The 24,902-nt window shown below is 36.0% G+C and overlaps 1 protein-coding gene across 1 annotated transcript in view; it reads left to right on the forward strand.

The window, feature by feature from the left end:
• LOC117178766 (sodium-dependent dopamine transporter-like) overlaps window positions 1-24,902 on the forward strand; it is an 84,034-nt gene that overhangs the window by 58,598 nt on the left and 534 nt on the right. The window contains exons 5-7 of the mRNA XM_033370221.1: window positions 14,587-14,884; window positions 15,342-15,480; window positions 15,867-16,001. Coding sequence (XP_033226112.1) covers window positions 14,587-14,884; window positions 15,342-15,480; window positions 15,867-16,001 — 572 coding nt within the window. The remainder of the gene's footprint in view (window positions 1-14,586; window positions 14,885-15,341; window positions 15,481-15,866; window positions 16,002-24,902) is intronic.

A 24,902-nucleotide genomic window follows, 5' to 3' on the forward strand; every position in this document is an offset into this window, starting at 1 on the left:
TTTGTCCACGTGGACATATATTATGAAAATATAGATATTATTAGTCTTCCAAATGTCCGGGAGGTCACGAAAATTCTATGGACGTAATTTTAGAACACACTAAAATTTCAGATTCTTTTGTTTTCATAGACAACCGTTCGAAATTCGTTGACTGGCTAACAGCTAGCAGCTGTCGGTCATTTTAGTGCTCTTCAAACCCACGGGGAATGATTGTTTGGATGCTAAAAACTAACAATGAGTTTGAGTGGCAGCTCCTGAGTGGTGCCAAAGTTGACTGGCAAGCTGTCAAGCATGCCAAAAATTCGAGAGAAGAAACGTCAATTTAGTACTCTTGAAACCCCTTGGGGATGCTTTTTTAGGTGCAAATAACTACCAAGAAGTTTGAGTGGTAGCTCCTGAGTGGTGCCAAAGTTATCTGGCAGGCTGTCAAACATGCCAAAAAATCGAGAGAAGAAACGTCATTTTAGTACTCTTGAAACCCATTGAGGATGATTTTTTAGGTGAAAACAACTATCAAGAAGTTTGAGTGGCAGCTCCGGAGTGGTGCAAAAGTTGACAGACAGACTGTCACTTATGCAATAATTTTGAGAGAAGAAACGTCAGTTTAGTACTCTTGAAACCCATTGGGAATGATTGTTTGAATGCTAATCACTAACCAATAATTTGACTGGCCACTTCTCGGTGGTGTCAAAGCTGTCTGGCAGGATGTCACACATGCCAAAAATTCGAGTGAAGAAACATCATTTTAGTACTGTTGAAATATGCATATTAGTTTTAGAAAAGTGTCCTATACACGGAGAAAAATGGATTTTCAAATGTATATGTTCCAAGGGTAAGATTGCAGCACCTAATACGCAGATATTCATGCCAAACATTTAACATCTTTTTGAGATGTTAGGCGTAAAAATATTTTTCTGTTAAACTGTAACACATTCAGATGTTAAAACCGTTCGAGCGCATGCGCATCGCGCATTGCAATTTCACGACTATATTTGAAAGCTATATATATATTCAATATTAAAATTAAGGAATATTACAATTTTGGAACATTTCCAAAGAATAAAAATTAGATGACCTTAAATAAAATTGGATAACGACTTTTTTTGTCTAAAGAGAACAACGATCTTATGTTTTAGGTTTAATGACTTAACACATTTGACAAAAGGTTTATAAATTTAAAATAAAATTTGAGTTTAAGTAACTTAAAATAGATAGAATATTTAATTCATATTACAGATTATTCGTTCCCCGATTATTCCTCCCCGTTTTTATTTTGAATGAGAAATATTCAATATAACCTCAACTTGACTGAATGCATCATCTGGTCGACATTTTATACCCTTTATCTGTTTTTTGTTCATGTACGAACATTAAAGTTTAACTTAAAATTCACAAATAAGTTATCAATTAATTCCTTAAATGACCATAAATAAGTAAACTCAAATATTTACACACGTAATTTGACATAACCATACATGTAATATTTCGGATTTTTCAGTTGAACATTTGGAATGCTAGAGGGTAACATTTCACTTTTTAAGATCTACAGATGCGAACTTCGAACATCTAGATTGTTGTCCTATAGTTAAACATATAATATGTTAAACCTGAAAATCTAGATTTTACTTTTAAAAATCCATTTTTTTCCGTGTAGATGAAAAGTTTTTCTAATGAAAAGGACAAAACTTTCATTCGGTTGCTGATTAAAATGTCTGTCAATTTTGGTACTACTCAGGAGCTGCCAGTCAAATTCTTTGTTAGTTGTTTGCACCAAAAAAATCATCCTCAATGGTTTTAAAGAGTACTAAAATAAGAATTCTATTATGCGCAAGCACAATATAAAAGTTCGAGTATACCTAGAGTACACCTTGTCTCATTTCAGTATATTCTCCACAGATTTAGGGAAATGTGTGTCCACGTGGATTCTAGCCCGACCCCCCGACCCCCCTCGTGGACAAGCGTGGAATTTTGCCCCCCCCCCCTAAAGTGTCCACGTGGTATATGGATGGCCCCATACATAGATTCAGAATCAACTGTGGATTAGGTAAATACCAATCAGCTGTGAGTGTGTAATGTGCGTACATGTGGCTCGAGCTTTTTTCATTGCTGTACACGACTACACGAATCAATAGACGGGGAAATCCTCGTTTGTAATTTTGATGGCTACACATTTCTTGTCCGTGACAATTGATTTTTATTCGAATAATTAAAAAAAAAATGGGAAAGACTAACGAAAAGGTTAGAAAATATAAAGTTGAGTGGGAGAATTCCGATTGGGGTAAAGGTAAAGAGTTCGAAATCATAAATACTTCATAATTTTTGTTAAAAGTTTAGCAGCATTCTCCACGTGTCCTCTAATACACATTTTTGGTATTATAAATTCAATGTTCGAATTGTAGCTTGTAGATTGAGTAAGATCAACATTACTCACAACATAACAGCACATCATGAAGTAGTCTTCGGTGAGGTGGACAAAACAACAAATTTAAAAATGGCTGCCTACATCGCATGCCGCTCAGCGGTAAGAAGTATTGACGATTTATGTCAGATTGTTTGTGATCTGGGAAACACGTCATGATGTATTGTACGAAGCTGTTCAAAACTTCCTAGAAGAGATAGGTCTAAATGAAGCAAAAATGATCGGAATTGGAACAGATGGAGTCCTAACTTGTATGGGAAACATCGTTTGTTATTCGCATTGTTGAAAAAGAAAAATCCCAACTTACAATTAATGAGATTTGTTTGTCACTCTTCAGACAACTGCGCCTCAAAAGCGTCCGAAGAGTTTTCAGCAACGACTGACTTTCTTTTAAGAGAATTATACAACTGGTTACCTCGAAAATCTGCCATTTGATGAAGACGAGGAAAAAGACGCTTCCACTTGTTTGTTAAACTGTGTGATACAAGATGGTTAGCAAGATGCGATTGCGTAGTCATTGTATTAGACAACTGGATTGAACTGAAGCTTCGTTTTAATTTGATAGTTCAAAGGGAAAAATGTTATTCTGGTAGGCTTCTAAAATAAATGTTAAACGTTAACAGAAACTATCCCTATCTGAAAATTTTAAAACCAATTTTAGTAGAGGTTCAAGGCGTAAACTTTCTTTTTCAAAAAGATGATTTTAAACTCCGTCGAACATACGATGACTTGAGCGCTTTAGTGATAATATTTGCAAACCAAATCCTGACAAAATCGTTTTGCGATCAGGGAATCCTGACCGTGCTGTAAGCTTTTGATAACGAATTGGTATATAAACCTGTTTCTCAAGTTGACTTTGGAATAGATTATATTCAAGCGTTAAGGCGTACTCAGTTACACCAGAACAAAAAACCGAAATCGAGGACCGAGCATTCAATTATCTCAAAAGATTATGTGTTGAAATTGCGGAAAGGATTCCGACAAATCTTAACCAGTTTCAGGGCTTAAACATTCTTTTACGTAGCGTTTCTTTAAGTCAAACGCAGCGACCTGGCTTTAAAGATCTTCCATTTATTGACAAATTTGGCGAAGCTGAGGATCGAACTTCCATGTATTCATTTGCTGGACCCCGACGTTTAATATGAAAAACAAAGTTTTTATCATTTTTAAAAATTAAACATCCCAAACAGCGGGAAGACATTCTTTTTCCGTCGTCATATATCGCGTTTCAACACCTCGCAAAGGCCTACTCAGACATATAATCAAAATGTTCCTTCTGATTAACTTCACCCCATTGAACAAGTATCGCCCCTAAACCAACGTCGCTTTCGTATGCATAAAGACGATACGGAAAATCAGGATCGGAAATATGTAAGGTAGGATCTTGAATGAGGCCTCTATTAATTCGTTAAACGCGGCCTCTTCTTCGTCTGTCTACTTCCAAATGGTCTTAGGACTCGTGAATCTATTTATAACTGCTTGTACTGAAGCGATGTTCTTTAAGTGTCTGTGGTACCAGTTGACGAATCCACAGAAACTTCTCAACTCTTTTCGATTAGTTGGGCGCTTCATTCCGAGGATAGGAGCTATTTTAGTAAAATCAGGTATCAGTTCGTGTTCGTCAACCATAAAACCTAAGAAGCGAACTTCCTGTCTGACGAAATTACTCTTTTCGCGATTGATTCCATGTCCGACTTCGGTGAAAACCTTAAATACCAACTCTAACACTTGTAAGTGTTCATCAAGGTCGTTACTTATTATAATCGAGTCGTCCAAGTACGCAAAGATTCAGTTTGTCCAATTTTCCGGTAGATTACGTTCACGGATTTTTTAAAGAAAGATCTCTTTCACTCGATCTATTAGTCTTTGGAACGTACTAGGAGCACGGCACAGATATAGGGTTTATATTATGTTAGCATTATGCAAAGCCGTCAAGATGGAATTCATCTGTGGCAATGGATAAACGGGTTTGATTTTTTGTTTATTAAGAGAGCGGTAATCAATGCAGAATCTCCACGACCCATTACCTTTTGATACCATTATAGTCCAAGCATTACGTCGAAAAAAAGATTGAATTTTGGAGGAAATGTCCAACAAGAAGAAATAAAAAGAACAAAATTATGAGAAAATTTTGTAAAACAAATAATCCGCTATCTTTAATAGGTTCCGAATTATGGTACATTGAAATGTTCCCGTTTTTTCGATTTTCAGCGAAAACTCGGTAAGTTTTAAAAACCAATGTGTACCTTTTTACCTAATTACTTAACGAAAAAGTCTTTCACAGTTCAAAAATTCCATTTTTTGGTCATTTTTGACCAAAAATGGAAAAGTTTTGTTTTTTGAAAATACCTTGCTTCCTGCAAGTCCCGCAGTATAGAAGAACTTCGGCCATATTTCTCAATTTTTGTCCCAAGTAAGTGTGTACAATTCATTGCTAATGCATAATACGTCTTTTGCCATTGATAAACAAATAATTGTTTACACCAATATCTTGACTTAACCACTCTTGACTACTTTTTTAGTACTTTTGTGGCAAAAAATATTGTAATTAATTTAAAATGTAATATATATTTTTATATGAATGAAAACATAATTTCTAATAATGTTTGTTTATAACAATGTCTTGTCTTAACCATTTTCAAGTACTTTTTTAGTACTTTTGTGCCCAAAAAGTGATTGTAATTGATTGAAAATGTGATCTTTATTTTTTATAAATAAGCAAATCATTTTTAATAATAATTTTTAATAGAAATATAATGTCTTAATCAATTTTAAGTACTTTTACAGAACATTTCGTGCAAAGAGTGATTTAAATTGCTTGAAAATGTGGTCTATATTTTTTTGTCAATAAACAAACAATTTTTAATATTAATTGTTTCGAACAATATCTTGTCTTAACCACTTGCCAGTACTTTTTTAGTACTTTTGTGCCGAAAAAGTGATTTTAATTCATTTAAAATGTAATATGTATTTTTTTACCATCAAACAAATGATTTTTAATAATAATTGTTTATAACAATAGCTTGTCTTAACCACTTTCGAGTACCTCTTGAGTACTTTTGTTGCAAAAAAGTGATTGTAATTGATTGGAAATGTGTAATATGTTCTTTTCATTGATAAAAAATAGGTTTTCAATAATTTTGTGCAACAAAATCTTCTAATACTTTCTCTGTATTTAATTCCATACTTACCTCCAGGACACTTGTAATTCGCAGTGATTTCTGTAAATTGTAAATAATGTGCTGCGACCATTTCTTAAATCAAAAACAAGTAAGCAATTGATTAGTTAAAAGTTATTACATATAAAATGCAATTCAATCATTTAAAAAATTATAAATAAATAATTCAATTTATTACATTGAATAGAAATAATTACTTAAAAAATTATTTAAAAACTATTTTTTTACCAACGAAAAGAACATATTACACATTTTCAATCAATTACAATCACTTTGTTGCCACAAAAGTACTAAAAATGTACTCAAAAGTGGTTAAAAAAAGATATTGTTATAAAAAATTATTATTAATAATGATTTTTTTATTGATAAAAAATATGTATTACATTTTCAATCAATTACAATCACTTTTTTGCCACAAAAGTACTAAAAAAGTACTCAAAAGTGGTTAAGATAGGATATTGTTATAAACAATAATTAATAAAAATTATTTGTTTATTGATAAAAAATAGAGATCACATTTTCAATCAATATGGCCGTAGTTCTACTTTAAAGTACGCTCAGACCCCTCTTAGCAAGGAGAGTGCACTTTCCAAGGTCATATCTCGTGATTTATTAGGGCTCGGACACTTTTTTTGTGGAAGTTACGCTAAATTGACGTCATGTAATTAGGTGAAAAGTTACACAATAGTTTTTGAAACTTAGAAATTTTTCGCTGAAAATCGAAAAAAGTAGAGACTTTTAAATGTACCATAACTCGGAACCTACTATGGATAGCGGATTATTTCTTCTACTAAATTTTCTTTTAAATTTCTTCTCTTTCTGCCTTCTGTTGGACATTTCGCTCTAAAATCTAATGGAAACCATCCGTCCACGCAAATGTGATTTTTTGTAAAGTTTAAAAAAAAGGGTTCACGTCGTATTCGTGGTAGCATTTTTAATATGTTAAATAGGACCTCTTACTAAAGCGTTTTCTCAAAAAAATTGTAAACCTTATTTTTCCGGGAAAAAGTACCAGATGCCTGGACTATTGATGCTGAGCTCACCCAAGTGTCGCTTGCCTTTCGTATGTAACCTTGATCTAAGAGCCTCTCTATTTCTCCTGCAATGTCCTGCTGAACTAACTGAACTAACGAACTGCTTCTCTAAAAAGTCAGCAAGAATAAACTGTTCTTGAGTGACCAAGGGTGTTTTATCTCACTGCCAGGTATCCACCATACCTTTCGAAGACCATCTATCACAACGCACCATTTCTTCCACCGGCCCATGCCCAGCACAATACCATCAGGATTTTCAAGGATGCTTAAGTATTATTCTACTGCAACTTCATCAAGATCCATAACGAAGGACGCGCCTCCTTGCGATTTCACCATAGAGTTATCACCGAGTTCTATCCAGTATGTTTGAGTCGCATCTGTACATCTTTCACCAGATTTCAACTCTAAGCATTTTTTGTAGAATTTGGGAGAGATATAAGAACGTCCGCTACCACAGTCGATTATTCTACGGACAGTTTGTCCGATTATATAATTGTCTATTATAAACTTGGCGAATTCGTTCGGAGGTCTCAGTCCCGTGCCTTTAATAAAATACTTCCGCTGCGTTAGTCGGTGTATTAAGCCGGGGGATAGTGGCTCAGATAATAAAAGTGCAAGAATATATCAGTATTTGTCTGGCGTGTTAATATCGGAAGTATACTTTTTGCCTTCGATGGTTACTGTTTGCATATGGACAAAATGCGTTTCCTCTGCTTGGAAGTTCATTGGTTCACTCACACGATCACATTCATCGTACGACCATTTACACTCTGAGGTAACGAAATCACTCTCCGCAGAGTCACAGTGACCAACTCCGGGTGCAAAGAGTAAGGTTCCACGCATCTTAAGAAGCGTGTTGTCTCTACTGTAGCTTGCCCACCGCAAATGTTCTGTGTAATGTATACGAATGGAATATATAGTTAAGCCTTTTGAGAAATTTTATTTTTATTTAGAAGGCCCCGCTGTGAAGTTAGAATTATCTCGACTCCGAACATTTGGACCGGCGACAGTTGCCAAGTAATCAGTCGTTTTATTAAAATCAATATCACTTCTATCCTCTAAAGTATCTTTGCTGCTATAATTAACTTTATTGTCCAGTTCTGCATCCAAACAAATTAAATTTCTATCCAGAACCCCACCTAGGGTAACCTTTTCTTTCTCCCCTGATCGATTCATCGCGTTACTAACAGTGGGCTCATTCAAACCAATCAAGTTATGACTTTATTTTTTGGTTTATTTGAGTCCTTAGATTTATAAATTAATCTCCCTATCCTATTCATCTTCGTTTTGAATTCCTCAATACCTGATTTTAAAATTTCATCAGTATCGGCAACGACATCAGGAGTAATCTCTGACTCAACGTCGGCATGAACAATAGATCCTGCAACCTTTGCTCTTTGCAGCGGCTTTATCATCGGCATCAACAACCGAACTTAGTTGGCCATCGGCATCGCGGGCACTATGTATGTCCTGCGCAAAATCCAATTTTAACTGGCCAGGCGAATTCCCAGGTAACTCTAAATTTGTTTCATGTTCCTCAATTGCTAGATTCATTCCATTCAAATATGCATTAATTCCGCATTCGCCTAAATTCATTAGCCCGTTCTTTGCCAATAAATCATTATGAATTTCTGATTTTTTGCTCCAAACCCGTGCTTTGATCTCACCACATTATTCTTCGATGATCGGTGCTCCTCAATATTCAGACTCATTGCGTTATCACTACACCTGTGCGGACTTTAACATACTTGTTGACTTGTACTACTGGACGAAAATGTTATGTTCTTATTTATTTAGCTTTTCTCTAGATCTTAACCTAATTCTGTTTTGTTTTAATTGTAGCCTAGATTCCCCTTTAAACCAGACATTTTCCTCAGTAAGATGGAGACATCTCCCTGAGTGGATAGATCGTTTTTTCTTTGTTTGTCCTCTTGTTTTGTCGCGTTAGACACTGGTTTCGGTCTTGTGGAAGTAGATGTATAATGATCTGTTGTACGATACTTAATACATAGCATTGGGGCTCTTTCCCAAGTACATTCACGTACGTGATGTCCATGGTGACTGCAAGTAAAACACCATGGATTATATGGGGACTGAGTTTGTGAAAATGCAGATGTTTGAGGGCTGATGCGACTAGATTGTGAGGAGTTTTGTTTACCTCAAAGGACGTTATTGTCTTAAGGTTGCAAAGTGTCAGGCTTCTTTTCATCATCTTTGGTATTACCAGCAAGACGTGATAGTTGAGTTAATTCAGGAGAGTCACCCTCCCGCCTAAGTCTTTACTAGGAGTATCTTCGACCATCTCGAATTCTTCTTCGTCTTGCATATATTCGAGGCGAGTTTTTGTTCGCTTCGTTTTCTCGCGGTTAGTCCATTTTCTTACCTCTGTGGCCTTTATTTGTATTATGTTAAGCGTAGAAAGATGTTCAAGTTCCGCATAAGTTCGGGCATCCAAGGTAAAAAAGGCTCTTTGTACATCTGGCCTCATCCTAGTCAAGATCTTCTTGATTTGCCAATATTCGGATAGCCTCAATTGCACTCTGTCGTAACTCGCTTGAACCCTGAACACAAAGTTTATCGGAGTCTTATTATCCTTCTGCTCCATGAGAGCTATTTCTTCCAACAAACATGTAACACATCGTATATGCCTTATCTTTCAAAAAAATCTGCGATATGAACCAGCAAATCCTCCTTACTAATGCCTGTAACAGGGGGTCTGCTCCCACAATGATCCAAGAACTCTGCGGCCGTGAGATCCCCACTGGAAAAGATCAAATTCCAGTGTTACATTGGCTTTTCAATATGGTGATCATAGCGGAAGCATGATGGGGGCATTCGAGGGTGATGGTAGGCATTCTGTAGGTTAAGATGGCTATATTTATAAGGGTGTTGTTGCTGAGGAAGACGAAGATAGTTTGTGTGCGGATGATTATGTTGATAGGGATCACTATTATGTATAATGGGTGGTATGGGATTATTACTGTAGTGTGGAGGTGGCTGTTGATCAACATAGTATGAAGGGAGCGGAAGTGCCAACTGCGGATCTAAAGGTCTGGAAAAACCAATCAGTATGCCAATATTTTCAGCTCGTAGTGCATTTTCGGGAAATTGATGGTATTGACTACTATATCCACGAAATGCATGAGCAGGTGGTACCACATACACCTGATCAGGTTGCAGGTTTCGCTGTTGACCAACTCTTACAGAATTTATATTCGCATATATCGGCTAAGGAGAGGGAGCATTGTGCAAGGCCATTTGCGAAGAAACGTTCCGTAATAAGCTTGAGGCTTATTTAAAGCCGTGGTTGGGGTTTTAACGTTTAGTGTCAAATCTTGAACCCGTCGCTTCAAGAGTCTTATCTCTTTCAAGTATTGAGATCGTTCCTCGGTCAATTTTCGAATAGTTGTTAAGTGTTCGCGATGCACGTCTCCATTAGCAGGAGTTGATAATACGTCCCTAATCCCTGAAGAACTGGAAGTGTTGACAATTGTTGCTTGGGCAGTAAAAACCGTAGTAGTGTGCGCCAAGGTGTTATTTTGTCTAAGGATCGGGAAACCGGTCTTAGGAATTGTCCCTGTGCACGTCACTGGAGATGACTTTGTTGCCAATTTATCGACGTACAGAATATTGGATTGTACAGTAGCAACAGTTACCGTTGGAGTTACAGATCCCGCAGAAATCGCAATATCATCGGGGTCTGTGTAAAAAGGTTTTCGCGCTCGGTTTCTTTTAAATTCATCCTAAGAAAGCGATAGATCTTCGAAAGTAGGGCTAGTTTCTGGGCAATTAACTAATTCCAAACTCCTCGGTACTTGATCAAGAGAATTATCCACGTTCGAAGGTTCTGGTGGACTACATTATAACCCCTCCCCCTCCAGATACAGGTCTTATTGGCCTATCATTGGCAGAGCTTAGACTTAAAAATATGTTACGGGATGTATTATCCTTGTTTTCATAACTATCCATTTTTCTGTTAAGAGAATTAGACCCAGGACGCGTGACTACCATTTGATTAACCCGCAATGCTCAGTGCAATCCGCTTCCTTATTATTTTCAAAATCAGTAATATTTCGTTTATTATTATTATTCCTTTATCGCTCATGAAACTTCAAACCTGCCTATTCGACAGTCAATAATTGTCAAGTGTGAATTAATTGAGTTTTTTAAACTGAGTTCATTTTCCGATTAGAGGAGCAACAGGCAAATGTGATGGAAGCAATAAATCAAATGGAATATGAATGACTCAGTATTCAGGCGAAACAAGATACGCAATACAATGTTTACAAAATTATTTGAAACACTTCTCTGGCGTTTTGATGAATCCTCCTTTTTGGTATGCTGCCTCTCGTCCTCTATAGTACTATCTTGATGTCTGTACGTAGCGTGCAAAAGAAATCTCCTATGTATTCGGTTTCTTTCGACAACTTATCTTGGGACACGTGTTACGCCTTCACATTTGCGCAGGCATTGCCATAGAAAAATACTATTCTTTAACACATGAATTTTTTTTCAACAACGCGTGAATATTTTTTAAAGGTACATGAAAGGATCCGCAGTTTCCGAGCCTGTGTGATTTTCATCCGCTAAACACACACTCGTCCTTAGTACAAGATTCATCTTGGAACCGCTTTCACATGTCATCAATGTGAAAAAGTTTCCTGCGCTGAGATCAGCCCCTACTGGTTCTTTTGTCTTATTGCGATTTTTTTATAGCTACTCTTATTCTTCCAACCGAGGCTTCGAATCCTTTATATCTCAACAAAGATGTGCGATATCGTAGCATCTCGCAATTCCCTGTCACTTCCGAGATATCCGCGGCGGAGCTTCCTCCCAGAACATAAGGCACACCACGGTCCCCGGAAGATGATGTGATCACGGTCTCTCTCCTTTTTAGCGCGGAGATAGCTCTTTATTGTGCTAGTGTACACCGCAACTCGATGTACCTCGACGCCGCATCTGCAACCGCTCGTCAGCCAATCTGGGTTTGTGCAACTCGCTGCCAGACGGCCCTAGCCTTATCAGCGGCAACACCTGATGGTCTGCACCTTCTTCTTGACTCTACAGGGCGGCACCCAACCAATTTTGAGGTGTCCGATCTGAATCAGCTAGGCGGCTAGCTCCTTCTTTTCAGGTCTTCCTCCGGCGTGGTAATGTGTATTTCAAGGACATCACGACAATTAATGACGAGTGCACCCCTCCCCCCTTCGACAGCTACTCTGAAGGTAGTGGTAAGTTTCCTGCTGCCTTTGCTTCAGTTACCACCTCAATGGAGACATCCCCGTTCCTCCTCTACCATAAATCTTTGGTTTTAACATCAAGGAAATCCGACTTCATCTTGCTTTTGAGAATTTTTCAGACCTTGATTTAGCTCGATCCCTCAGACGGTGTGATGAGAACCGCTACGGGACGATAGCGTCTCAGTTTCTCCTTGCTATTTTGGCATGGTGCAGGTTTCTCTTTTTTCTCGTCGACTATGGATATTAATGGCCCTGTTTCATCGACTAGGATCCTGACGCGCTTTGTCGCCTGGTTGGACGTAGTGCTCTACAAGGGCCACGGTAAGCGCCATCGTCCTCTTGCCGTAAAAAAGAATGAGAGTTAGCTCAACTTATATGTTGAGGTAAGAAGGATTATAAGAAGGATTATAATGCTTCTTTTGAGTCTCCTTCCAAGTCATATCATTTGAGGAACCTGTTATGTTATTTGAAAAACTTGCTGCCTCCTTAGACTCTTTCATCTTTTTTCGAGTTTTTCGCAAAAGGATACTCGAAGCTATTGAATCAGCTCTATGTCGATCTTGCGTTATTTTGCATGTTACCTACCACCACCATAATCTCTGAGGATTCCCGTGCATAGCGCCGCGTGCGGGAGTTAGGTCTAAATGATTTAGCAGGCCATCTGGTATTCTAGAGATGCCGTGAATAACAAGCACTATCTCGTGCCATGCATCCTTCGGCACGTTTGTTTATGCCTTGGCTTGCGGGTTTTTCCTTCGACACCATCCCTGGACCATTGTCTGTGAATACTTTTTAAGTTGTGTAACCATATTCAGCAGAAACCCTCGGTACATGGAAAACATGAATTTTCGAAAGTTTGAAGCGACCAGACATTGTCGTTTTTTCATCAGGACGAAAAACATGGAAAAGCCTCTGCCTAAAAAACGCCAACATCCGGCGCGCTGTAAACACTCGTAAATCCGTGTTCTGCATGCATGTGTACGATTCGGAGGTTAGCAGACGAGAAAAGTGAGTGAGAAAAAATAGACGAATGCAAAGAGCACGACTGCCATGTGAATTAAATGAAGTGTATCTGCAGTTCGGATAAGTCGTCTGTCATTTTTTATGAATCTTTAAAATGGGCTTCAAAAGCCCTTATTTTCTTGGATTTCATGAACATCCATTAAGTATATCGTGTTCCGAAATGGATATTCATGAAATACTTTCAGAATCAAGGATATTTGCGTCTAATTCCAAAGATTCGTAAAAGCGACAGATGACTTATTCGAACTGCAGATACGCAATGTGCTCAAAAAAGGCGACTGTTTAAATGTTCATGGGCGACTGGAAGTTCGTATAACCTAGGCAAATTAAAATATGTCTATTTTTTGTTTCGTTCTAGAGTCATTTTTCAAATCCCTAAAATATTTTTTAGATTTTTGACAAAGTAATGATAAAGTGATAAAATTGTGAGTCCACACTAAGGATTCATCTACCTGTCCTCTGACCTATAATCCGCTCCTGGTTCCTGTTATCATTACGTTCTTCTACGTAGACACCTACTCCCTAAAAATGTATTACTTGGGATTTGAGGTCCTATTGTTCTGTCATTACCGTTAGAGTCAGTTTCTATTTCGAGTCACTAAAAAAATTCGACTCGGTGCGAGTTATTGCTCTCGCCATAAAGGCTTAAGCTGTTAACCTACGGACGAGCTTGAAGTAAAATTATTAGTTTTTCCAAAATTTTTCAAACCTCTTTTTTATGGTAAATCTTTGACCATTTTAGAAGTTCTTTTTCAGATTCATTCTGTGAGAATTAAAGTACTTTTTGTACAAATTTCACTTCACACAAACTTAGTCAAGGTGTTTTTAAATCTGCAACTATTGCAATTTTGTAACGATTCTCCTTCTAGTACAATTGTTACATAATATTTATAAAATATGAAATTTTGACAAAATTCATCTTGAAATCTTGGAGAACAAATAACTCCAAGGTTGAATAAATTGGTTCATAACTTCTTATGAAAAATTGAAATTGAGAAAGAAATTTTATTGTTAAGTGTTAAACTCCATATGAGGAACAATTGCTTGTAGCGAGCTGAAAAATAACTCTGAAGCAAAACTAAAAAAATATGCATATTCTGATTTTGCCTAGGCTATATGAATTTTCAGTGGCCTGTAAACATTTAAACAGTCATTTTTTGGACCACTCTAAGATACGCTTTATTTCATTTGTAAGGTGGACGAGTAGAAATTGCATGTGCGCCATCCAAGAAAATGGTTTAATACTTTTGTAGATTTTTTCATCAAATATCTAATTCAGCACAACGTTTTTCAGACAAAGTTTGTACATTTTTAATAGAATTTTTCAGGCTATTTTTATTTCCACGTCAATTCGAAAAATAGATGTGTTTCAATATGCGCATGCGCCAATATTATTCTCACATAGTGTAATAGATTGAAGTAATTTGAACATCATTAATAGACATGGAAGTCCTTACCTGGAAGGTGGATGCATAAAACAAAATTAAGACTTCCGAAAGTTACATGATGTTGATCTATTGAGAGGGTTTTTCGGATGCCAAAATAAAGGATTTTATAACACAAGACACTCTTAAAATTTATTATAAAATGAGATTTTAAAATCTATTAATTGCTTGATCTTCGATTTTTCAATTTTGAACGCCGTCATCTATCACAGGAGATATTGTTAAAGTACAGTTTTTAAATTACAGGAATTGGTTATGCTGTTGCTTTGATCGCCTTTTATGTTGACTTTTATTACAATGTGATAATCGCCTGGGCCCTACGTTACTTTTTCGCCTCCTTTTCGAGTCTTTTACCCTGGACCACTTGCGGAAATCCATGGAACACCCCTAGCTGTCGTCAATTTAACAGAAATGTTTCTTTTCTGGATAATTTCGGGTTTTCACAATTTGAAGGGATGGAAAATCTCTCCCGAATACTGGAAGTAGCAGAGGAAATTGACGAAAATGGAACGAGATACACCAGTGCTGCTCAAGAATATTTCAAGTATGTACATTGTATGAAAATCAAATAAACTTAATATATTTTAAGTCGGCAAAGTACATAATAACAATCATATAACATTCGTGACAACTATGCAAATAATTGTTATTTAAAAAGAACAAAATTGAGAAATATAACAGCAGTGTTAAATACGATTCGCATTGCATATTAGTTTTAATTTTATTATGAAACTATACCATAACAGTGTCACGGAATGTTATGGAGTGTTATGGAATGCAGTTTCAATTGAATTTTATAATAATTCTAGAAATGTGGGTACTTTTCTGTTATTTCATTCTGTTTTTTATACCTATCTGTTATGTAATTGTTGTTAAACTGTTAGAAACTTATTACGTAAAATTACATTATGTATAACTGGTTATTGCGAGAAAAATTATCAGTTAAAAAATGTTTCATGCTTTTTTATTTAGTTTTTAATACTCTTCTCGTTTTTTTTAAGTCGCGCTATACTGGAACTTCACGAAAGTGCAGGATTACACGACCTTGGATCTATAAAATGGGATATCGCCTTATGCTTATTAGTTGTTTATATTATTTGCTACTTTTCGTTATGGAAAGGAATATCCACATCGGGAAAGGTAACAATCTTCTATATACATATATTTATAATATACATAATAATAATTTTGTATAAAGTATAAGAATGATAATTCCTTGGTGTTGTAGAGAAAAACAAAAATGTATTTACTAGAAACTGCAATTTCTTGCTGGAATTCGGACATTTTTACCAAATTTTACAAACAATTACAAGCTTTCCCAAAAAATTCACAAATGGTGAAAATAGCTTTTCACCAAAGCCATTTTTTTCCAATTGCCTTAAAGTCTCATGAAATCTCGAGTAATATCTGGAATTTTATATTATTCATGAAATTCTTATAAAATTCTCTAGAAGTCTTTTGAAATCTTGTCTACCGAATAGGAAATTTAACATTAGGAATTTTAACAAATGGTCTTCTTTTTACAGGTGGTATGGTTCACAGCACTTTTCCCCTATGCAGTTTTATTAATTTTACTTGTACGAGGTATTACGTTACCAGGAAGTGGCGAAGGGATTAAATATTATCTGAGTCCGAATTTTTCTGCCATAAATAAAGCAGAGGTAAGGCTATGAGCATATTAATTAGGATTTCGTATTACTTGTCAGTGCCTATTTTTATGGAGTTCATTTTCATCATCGTTTTTTTAAAGTATTTAAACGTTTCTAAACATCAAAAAAAATCTCTTTAAACATTCCTATTATAAAAACTGTAGTGTTCTAATTATTTAAACTTTTTGATTGTCTTCAGAACATACACAAATTAAAATTTTGTGGCCAGTGTTTAAAGTAAAACGTTTGAGATATAGTATAAAGTATAAAAAAATGTAATACTTCGGTCCTCTACATGTGTTTGAGCAGAGAAAAAAGACAAATTGCGAGAATAAAAAAACCGGGACTAGTGATGGTGGTGAAAATGGAAACTCTGTGTACCTGTCATAATGGCCATTAACAGGATCGGTCACTCGAACTCACGACTCGTACGTGCTGAGAATTTGTATTAAAAAGAATTTTCACACGATGTTCTGGGGTGGAAATGGGGAATAATGGTTCTGCTATTTGAATTTTAATAAGTAAAATTTACTGCTAAATCAGTAAAAATCCTTACCGACTTGATGAACTTCTCACAAATTCTAAAGACTAAGTAAGTCATTTGTTGTCTATAAGGAGGGTTGAGCCCGGCTTTGAAGTCGTTAAAAAAAATAATAATAAAATATAATTACTTACCACTCTAAATTATCCTAATGCTATTATTGAACATATATTCTTGAAAAAATGGTCTATTTCACCGGGGAAAAAATGCAGATATCAAAAATGTTTTTCTCTCATTCTCATTTATGACACTTTAATGTAATCGTACATGTTTCCTATATTCAGTTGTCGAACATATTTTTACGTTTTAGTACTTGCAGAGTCAGAAAAGCATAAAATATCTATTTCTGTGTGCTTGCATGTCTACATGTATGGCTACCTGAACGTTGTGACTAGGCTAACTTTTGCAAGATTGACTTTTTTAAGGCCCCAAAGTGAAGGTCAAGTTCCTTAACCAGACATTTTCAACCAAAATTAAAAAAGTTAGGCCAATTTCAAAATTTGATTCAACGTTTATTTAACAGTTTTAGACATTTTTGTCAAAGTTTCTCGTACATGACAAAAAGGCATTTTTAATTCCGATATCATTCAAAAAGGTATATGCTCTTCAACATTTTGAAAATGTACAAAAAATAAAAGAAAACTATTTTTCTGAATCATAAAGGAACTCTAATCGATTTTTTTACTACACATCAAATATATTTCGAAACACTTCAAATAAAATTTTTTATTGGAACAATATTCAAAAAATTATATTATTTTCATAATTATGCAATTTTTGTTTTAAAGAGATCCGTAAGTTTTAATCGTAATATTTAGTAGATTTCAAAGAGATTTATAAATTATTTTCATGATATTTTTCAAATGAAGAAAAATTTAAAATGTTCTAGATAATAATAATCCAGTAGATTAGCTATGTTGGGGATATTTTTGAAACAGTGAAATGATTTTAATTATTTTGTTTTAAACTGACCAAAAATGTTTATATAGTTAACTTAGAACCAAAATTCACACAAATTGAATAAAAGCCTGCATCTTAATGCACATGTTTAACTTCTCAGTAAAATTTATCAACTTACATTTTTAAATAAAACTGTTCCTATATTGGCATTCTTGTCTATTTCGGTCCATTTTGTCTAAATTGTTTTATTTTTTAAAGCCCGCTTTCAGAACTATCTTTAAAAACAGATTGAAAAACAATTTCAGTTCCAATTTAAGGTAAAGATACCAGTTAGTGACATGTGGCCAATTAGTGACATCTTGGATGAATTTCTTTATTTATTCGAAAATTTAATTGAAACCAAAATGTAAATGAAGGCTTAGTAAAAAATAGCGTGCTTCAATATTTAATTGCATATCCAGGAAATAATTTTCAAAGCAGTGTATGAAAAATATTCAAAAACCAGTGTTGCCATGAAGACGCGCGCCTCTCGTAACACTTTTATAAATAGGGAGAGCGTTCAGCAAGCACAAGCTAGTCCATGCATTTTCTTCTTATTTTAAAACAAATATCGTAAAAAATAAGGTGTAAAGTTTGAGTCAGCGCATTTTTGTGTCGGTGAGAAGATGTCTGGAGGGCAAAGGATTTTATAATGATCCATTTTAAGCAACTATATTAAACGGCCCGAGAATTCGTAAGGGAACAGATTAGTGACAGGATCAAAGCAAAAAGTGTATGAAGGAGAATCAGTTCTGTTTAGAGTGAAAAAAGGTTATCGTTGTTAACTTAAATTTTTTTTCAACTTTTCTTAAACCTTGATGGTCATTGTTATCGCAAAAAATTTTGAAAAGTGTGTTGTTGGAGTCGCGCGTCAGTGAATCGCTTTGAGCTTAGGGTAACCGGGAGCATAGCCTTATGCGTGTATTAAATAATAGCAGCCTCTATTTGATATGGTATGAAGTCTAATCCTGAAGTAGTACGCCAATTCGTTAGAAAATGAATTTTTAATGATATTCTAGTAACAAATTGCCTGCTAGAATTTGAGCCTTTCTGCACAATGGTAATTGTTATTAAGCTGCAAATTGAGGCGTGAATCGCCTATCTCTACCCGTGTGGACGGCCCGAAAAATCTAGCCACACCACTTTCGACGCATCTTTCCGTTCTGCGTCCGTGACACTCAAAAGCTCATCTGACTCTCTGAACACAGAGCGAGCAAATGTAATTGTAAGTGAAGTGGATGGTTTCCGGAGATTGTCCTCAGTCTCTTAGTGTCTGACTTCAGCAGTTTCTTCCATCGCTTTTACTGAAAAATTCGCCGGCTAACCCTGAGGTCCCTTTCCTGGCGGGACGTCACATATTACTTACCATTCCAAGTATTTATCTAATTGCATTTTCATAAAAGTATATAATCTTCCCATTGAAACACTATTAAAAAATAGTGATTATATGTTTTCTACTTATTTGCTTCATCAGAAACAAACATCAACAATGTTAAGCCTTATCAAGTGTTTCTGTCACTAAACGGTTACAAACGCCTCTATGGACTTGTTAGTGACAGAGGAAAAAAGCACTGACATTAAAAATTGCACAGGTTTCACTAACCCATCCACACGTATGAAGCATATAAAAAATCAATAATTATTAAAAAGCAATGTGCACATTGTTGCTATCATGCTTGCAGCATTAAAAAACAATTACTTTATTTATACTTGCAAAAAAACTCGTAATTAAAGCGTATATAACAATGAAAAATCTAATCATATAGTCTTGAAAACTTCCAGTGTCACTAGCTGGTGTCTTAATTTTATTGTTCGGGAGTCAGCTGGCTGTACGTGGGTCGAAAACCCGTCAGTTGAGGGAGCGAAATGTCTAACGCGGAGCCAGGCGCGAGTGGCGCTCGCTTATATATAACACTCTATACTCTGTTCAGTGAGAGAATGATCGACAGCGTGCAGTTTTTTCAGAAAAAGGTGGAGTAAACCCCGTAAAGGGTGTGTTTAACAATTATTGAACAGGCATTAGAAGTTTTTTCTACGGCTATAAATCTCAGAATGATGACGTTTGGGAAAAAGAGAGGTCAGACACTTAAAACTCAGGCCCTTCGCAGTAAGGTTTCCTAAGATTTAAAATCTCTAAGCCACGCCTTTATGATAGTTTGCGCGAACTGGACGAAAATTCTTCATTCCTGTCGATCATTCTCTCGCTGAACAGAGTATAGCTGACATGTTTTCCACCCACATACAGCCAGCTAATTTTGTTTAATATTTCATCTATTATGTAGACTATTTTCTGAGAATTTTTGAAGCAGAAGGAAATAATTTATGGAAAGTTATCCCACGTAACATTGCGCGCTCGTTGTCGCGTCGCGCAATTCGTACGTTTAAATATTTTAAATATAAATTTACGTGTTTAAACTTGATATTTGTATCTATATATTTTGATTTGTGAATAATAAAATAAACAAGCAAATAAAGAAATTAACAAATCCATCATTTTTGTAACATAATTAAAGAATTTGTAGGTTTTATATGAAAAAGTACATAACATCTATTGCAAAATTAAATATATTTGAACTTTCCAAGACAAAATGTAAGAAACGAAAAAAAAAACTAGATTACATTAAGCACATTTTTAGCTGCAATGCAAAAGTGTATTTAATCTTCAAAGCTGGTTGCAATGCTTTCATCATCCTCTGATTCGTCCTCCGATTCAAATGAATGACGCTCCAAATGTATATATGCATAGGTCCATTTATGATATTAAAAAAAAGCATTCGAAATGTACATATTAAGCAAACGAAAACGAGCACAAAGCACAGGTGCATACCCTCCCGCCCAAGGCACGCTCAAACTTGACGCAAAGAACCGCTAGTTATGCGCGAAATGCCAATATACCCGCTTCATGATAGCAAAATGCAATTTTTTCCAAGTATAATCCCGAATAAGTACATTATTTTAATGAACAAGGGCTCAATCATTTCTTTAAAAAATTTATTTAAATTTACAAGATTTCTATGTAACAGTTAGAAAATTACAGATAAACTTTGAAATTAAAATTTTTAGGGTGGCGAAGAGCGCTTATTATCGTTAAGATACAATACTTTTTAAAGAATATGCTTGGAAAAACCTGCATGAAACGCAGATATATAACATATCACTCAATGAGTCCCGGGCCTAACCAGTAAAAACACATTTTTTTCCATTCGAATGCTTTTCAAATAGACTTCCACGTCGGCAATTACTTTTTTATTGGAGACAAATCTCTTTCCCTGAAGTATTATTTCGAGGTCTGCAAACCGCCAGTAGTCACTGGGGGCCAGATATAGAGAATACGCTGGGTGGTTAACAATTCGAAGCGCAATTAGTTCAATTTGATCATAGTTTTCATCGATTTGTGACATGGTGCATTATTTAAACAGCACCAAATGTAGCGTCTCTTAGCCTTCATTATCTCGATCTAGCCTGAACCATATGTCGTGAAATGTTTACACGTATCTTTTGAAGCTTTGTATTACCGAAAAAATAAGTGGCATGACATTGGCGGAGCCATATATAGTATGTGTCAGACACGAGACATATTGAGTGTTGTGTTATATAAATTTCGGTTTCAATTACAAGTGCTAAGGCACTTGCGAGATGGACGCAGAAAATTGTTATCCTCGGGTCGCTTCGTATCCTCAAGACAAACGAGGGTTTCTGCGGTCTATGATTATGATTTCATCGTGCCCTGTGACCATACATCACACGGTCTTAAGACACCGGCTTCTAGTAGAACTGCAGTAAATCTTAAGACCCTGAGATAAGTGAGCATATGGAACGGCGAAATCACAATGACAGGTCGGCAAAACTCTCGTGTGTTTTGAAGACACGACGCGACCCAAGGATGACAGCTTGATGCATCCACCTCGCAAGCCCCTTGGCATGTTTTTGGTAAGCGGGTATTATTTTCACGTTACGAACTAGTGATAGTTTCGTACTTCGTAGAGCACCGATTACGAGGACAATTAGTTCAACCGAGTATTTTGGGTATAGTCGTTATAAATCCCTTTTAAAGTCTTCAAACATCTTCTCCTTGGCAGTGATGGTATGGTCAGCCAGAGCCGCGAGTTTTATAACGAATATAGTTGCTGCTGTTCGAAAATTGAAGCTCCAGAATATGTGGCACTTCTCGTTTCAGACACTAGACTCTATCTCCCTCGGGGCCGTCGGCAGGGTAGGGTAGCGGATAACGCCCCAAGAGCGACAAAAATAGTAATAATTCACTCTTATTGACGCATTTATGTCTGTAGAGATGCGTCGCTCCCACGTGAATGGAACACATGCGAAAATGAAACCCTTTCTACCTGAATTAAGTCCTGATGATTTCAGAAAAGAAAAAGTACTCCTTCGGCAAGGTTGGATTACACAGGCCGACAAAATTTGACAAAAGTCAAAAGCCAGAAACCAGACCAAACATTTCCGAAGGATTTTGATGCGCTGAATCCGAATCCGAACTCAAAATTGATCATGTACGTCAGATTTTCAAGATATCCTAACCTAAATGTGCAAAAAACTAGTTTTTTAGCTGTTTTTGAAGTTATGTAACTGTACAAGAAAAATGTCTACCACAAAGCTAATAAGGAATTTGAAAGTACTAATCTTCCCCTTTCAAACCTACTTGGATTCATTAGGATATCTTTATTTTTCACCAAAATATTCTAATTTGAAATTTTTTATTTTTGCATTTTATCCCATTAACGCTGAGGTGTTCAGATTTGTAGAACGCATTCTCTATTGCTGACGGTACGATATTTTTCTTCAAAATATTATCTCAGTATTTTTTGAGGGTGCCCTTTCTATTGCCGGTGTCAGTTTTTTTATAACCTCTAGAAGATCCAATATGGCGGCCACAATTTAGGGCTTTAAAAAAGAACAAAGGATCCCGTACAAAATACCAACAAAAAAACGTACAGTCGTTTGGAACCAAACTTTGCACATTGATAAAACAATAAAAAATATGGAACCCATGTCTCTTCATTTCTACGGAAGCCGTTTCCTAGGGATAGAAACCACCCCTACTAAGCCACAAGCATGCTAACCCACCTGACTCTGGGAACAATAAGATTAGTCGCATATTTTTCTTGGCATAATGAAGTTCCATGCCTCAAGTGTGTTAACCCACCTATCAGCTAATCTACCTAAACCCAGAAATCACCCCTACCAAATCATAAGCAGGCTAACCCACCTAAACCTGGGAGCAGCGAATTTAGTCGTTTACATTCCACACTACAAGTGGGCTAACCTTGAAATGAAATTTTTCAATTTAGCGTATTAACCCATTAACGCCGAGATGGTATGCCATTGTCCCTTGACAATTATGCCTTGAGGAGTTTTCGGGGGTTCCTTTTCGATTGGCTCAGTCTTTTGTTATAACTCCTGGAAGAGCGAATATGGAAAACAGTTAGGGCTTTAAAAAAACATTTTTACTATTATGATTCATTTAATATTGTAAATTTACTTAGGATTTTCCAACTTACTAAGGCAACACTCAATATTTTCCAGCCACTTAAGGCTGGACTTGGGATTGTCCAGCTAAGAAAAAAATACTTAATATTTTCCTGCCAATTAAAGCAAGACTTTAGATTGCCCAGCCAATTATGGCAAGCCTTTGGATTTCCCAGACAATAAAGGCAAGACTTTTTATCGTCCAGCCAGTCAAGACAAGACTTTTAATCGTCCAGCCAGGCAAGGCAACAAGACTTAAGATTGCCCAGCCAGTTAAAGAAAGACTTGGGATTGTCCAGCTAAGCAAGGAAGTACTTAATATTTTCCAGTCAATTGAGGCAAGACTTTAGATTGTCCAGCCAATCAAGGAAAGACTTACAATTGCCCATCCAGTTAAGGCAAGACTTGGGATTATCCAGCTACGCAAGGAAGTACTTAATATTTTCCAGCCAATTAAGGCAAGACTTTAGATTGCCCAGCCAATGAAGGAAAGACTTAAGATTGCCCATCCAATCAAGAAAAGACTTTAGATTGCCCAGCTAATCAAGGAAAGACTTTGAATTGCCCAGCCAATAAAGGCAAGACTTTGTATCGCCCAGCCAGTCAAGGCAAGACTTTGAATCGCTCAGTCAGTCAAGGCAAGACTTTGAATCGTCCAGCCAGTCAAGGCAAGATTTAAGATTGCCCATTCAGTTAAGACAAGACTTGGGATTTTCCAGCTACGCAAGGAAGTACTTAATATTTTCCAGCCAATTAAGGCAAGACTTTAGATTGCCCAGACAATCAAGGAAAGACTTTAAATTGCCCAGCTAATAAAGGCAAAACTTTGTATCGCCCAGTCAGTCAAGGCAAGACTTTGAATCGCCCATTCAGTCAAGGCAAGACTTAAGATTGCCCTTTCAGTTAAGGCAAGACTTACGATTGTATGTTCAATGAAGGTGAAACTAATTGCTTGTTTTCTTATGGAAACGTTCGCACTGCATGTCAAACGATCGTTGAAGAGACTTTCGTTTATGACTAGTAGGGTCATTATCATTTCTTTGCAAAGACCAGCAATAGTCGGCCATCTTTCTTACATTGCATCGACCTTGATAATGTTGCTCTTTTTGGTAAAAGCATTGAAGAAAGCGTTCGCCCATTTCTTCACTGAAAACATCTTCTGAAAATTAATCCAAATGAGATTTTAGAAAATGTAATTTCATAATCATCAAACAACCTTATTTTTAAAATTCTTTAACATACTAGATCCAATAGTTCTAAACTTTGGGTCTCGATTGTTCCCTAAAAATTTCTGTACAACATCTTTGAAACTCAACCATGCATTCTTTTCAATAGATGTCATGGTTTTGATAACGTCATCATCTTTGATCAGTTTTCTTATATCAGGCCCAACAAAATACCTTCCTTAACTTTGGTATCACTTAAATGCGGAAATGTAGATCTGATATAATTGAAACATTTTCCTTCGGTGTTTAGGGCTTTCACAAATTGCTTCATTAACCCTAGTTTTATATGGAGTGGTTGCAATCATACTTTCTTTCTGTCGACAAGACTTTCATAAACAACATTATACTGACCAACTGTCCACTCTAATCTGTCTGGCCATTTCTCCGTTATCCAATGTTCATCCCTTGCACGACTGTCCCAAAGGCAAAGAAAACAAGGGTATTTAATGTTTCCTGATTGTAAACCTATTATAAGATTTATCATTTTGAAGTCACCACCAATAAGCCAATTATGGACATTGTATTTTATTTTTATCAGCAGTAATTGGAAAGTATCATAAGATTCTTTAAGTGTAGTTGAGTGACCTACTGGAATTGCAGCGTACTTATTTTCATTATGTAATACGAGGGTAGTTCAATAAGTCCTTAGAATGAAGTATGAAAACAATTTTTTTTGGGTAAATTTTTTTTTATTTTTCAACATAATCTCCTTGGAGCTCTATA

This window comes from Belonocnema kinseyi, chromosome 1 (assembly GCF_010883055.1).
Source record: "Belonocnema kinseyi isolate 2016_QV_RU_SX_M_011 chromosome 1, B_treatae_v1, whole genome shotgun sequence".
In the NCBI taxonomy this organism is placed as follows: Eukaryota; Metazoa; Arthropoda; class Insecta; order Hymenoptera; family Cynipidae; genus Belonocnema; species Belonocnema kinseyi.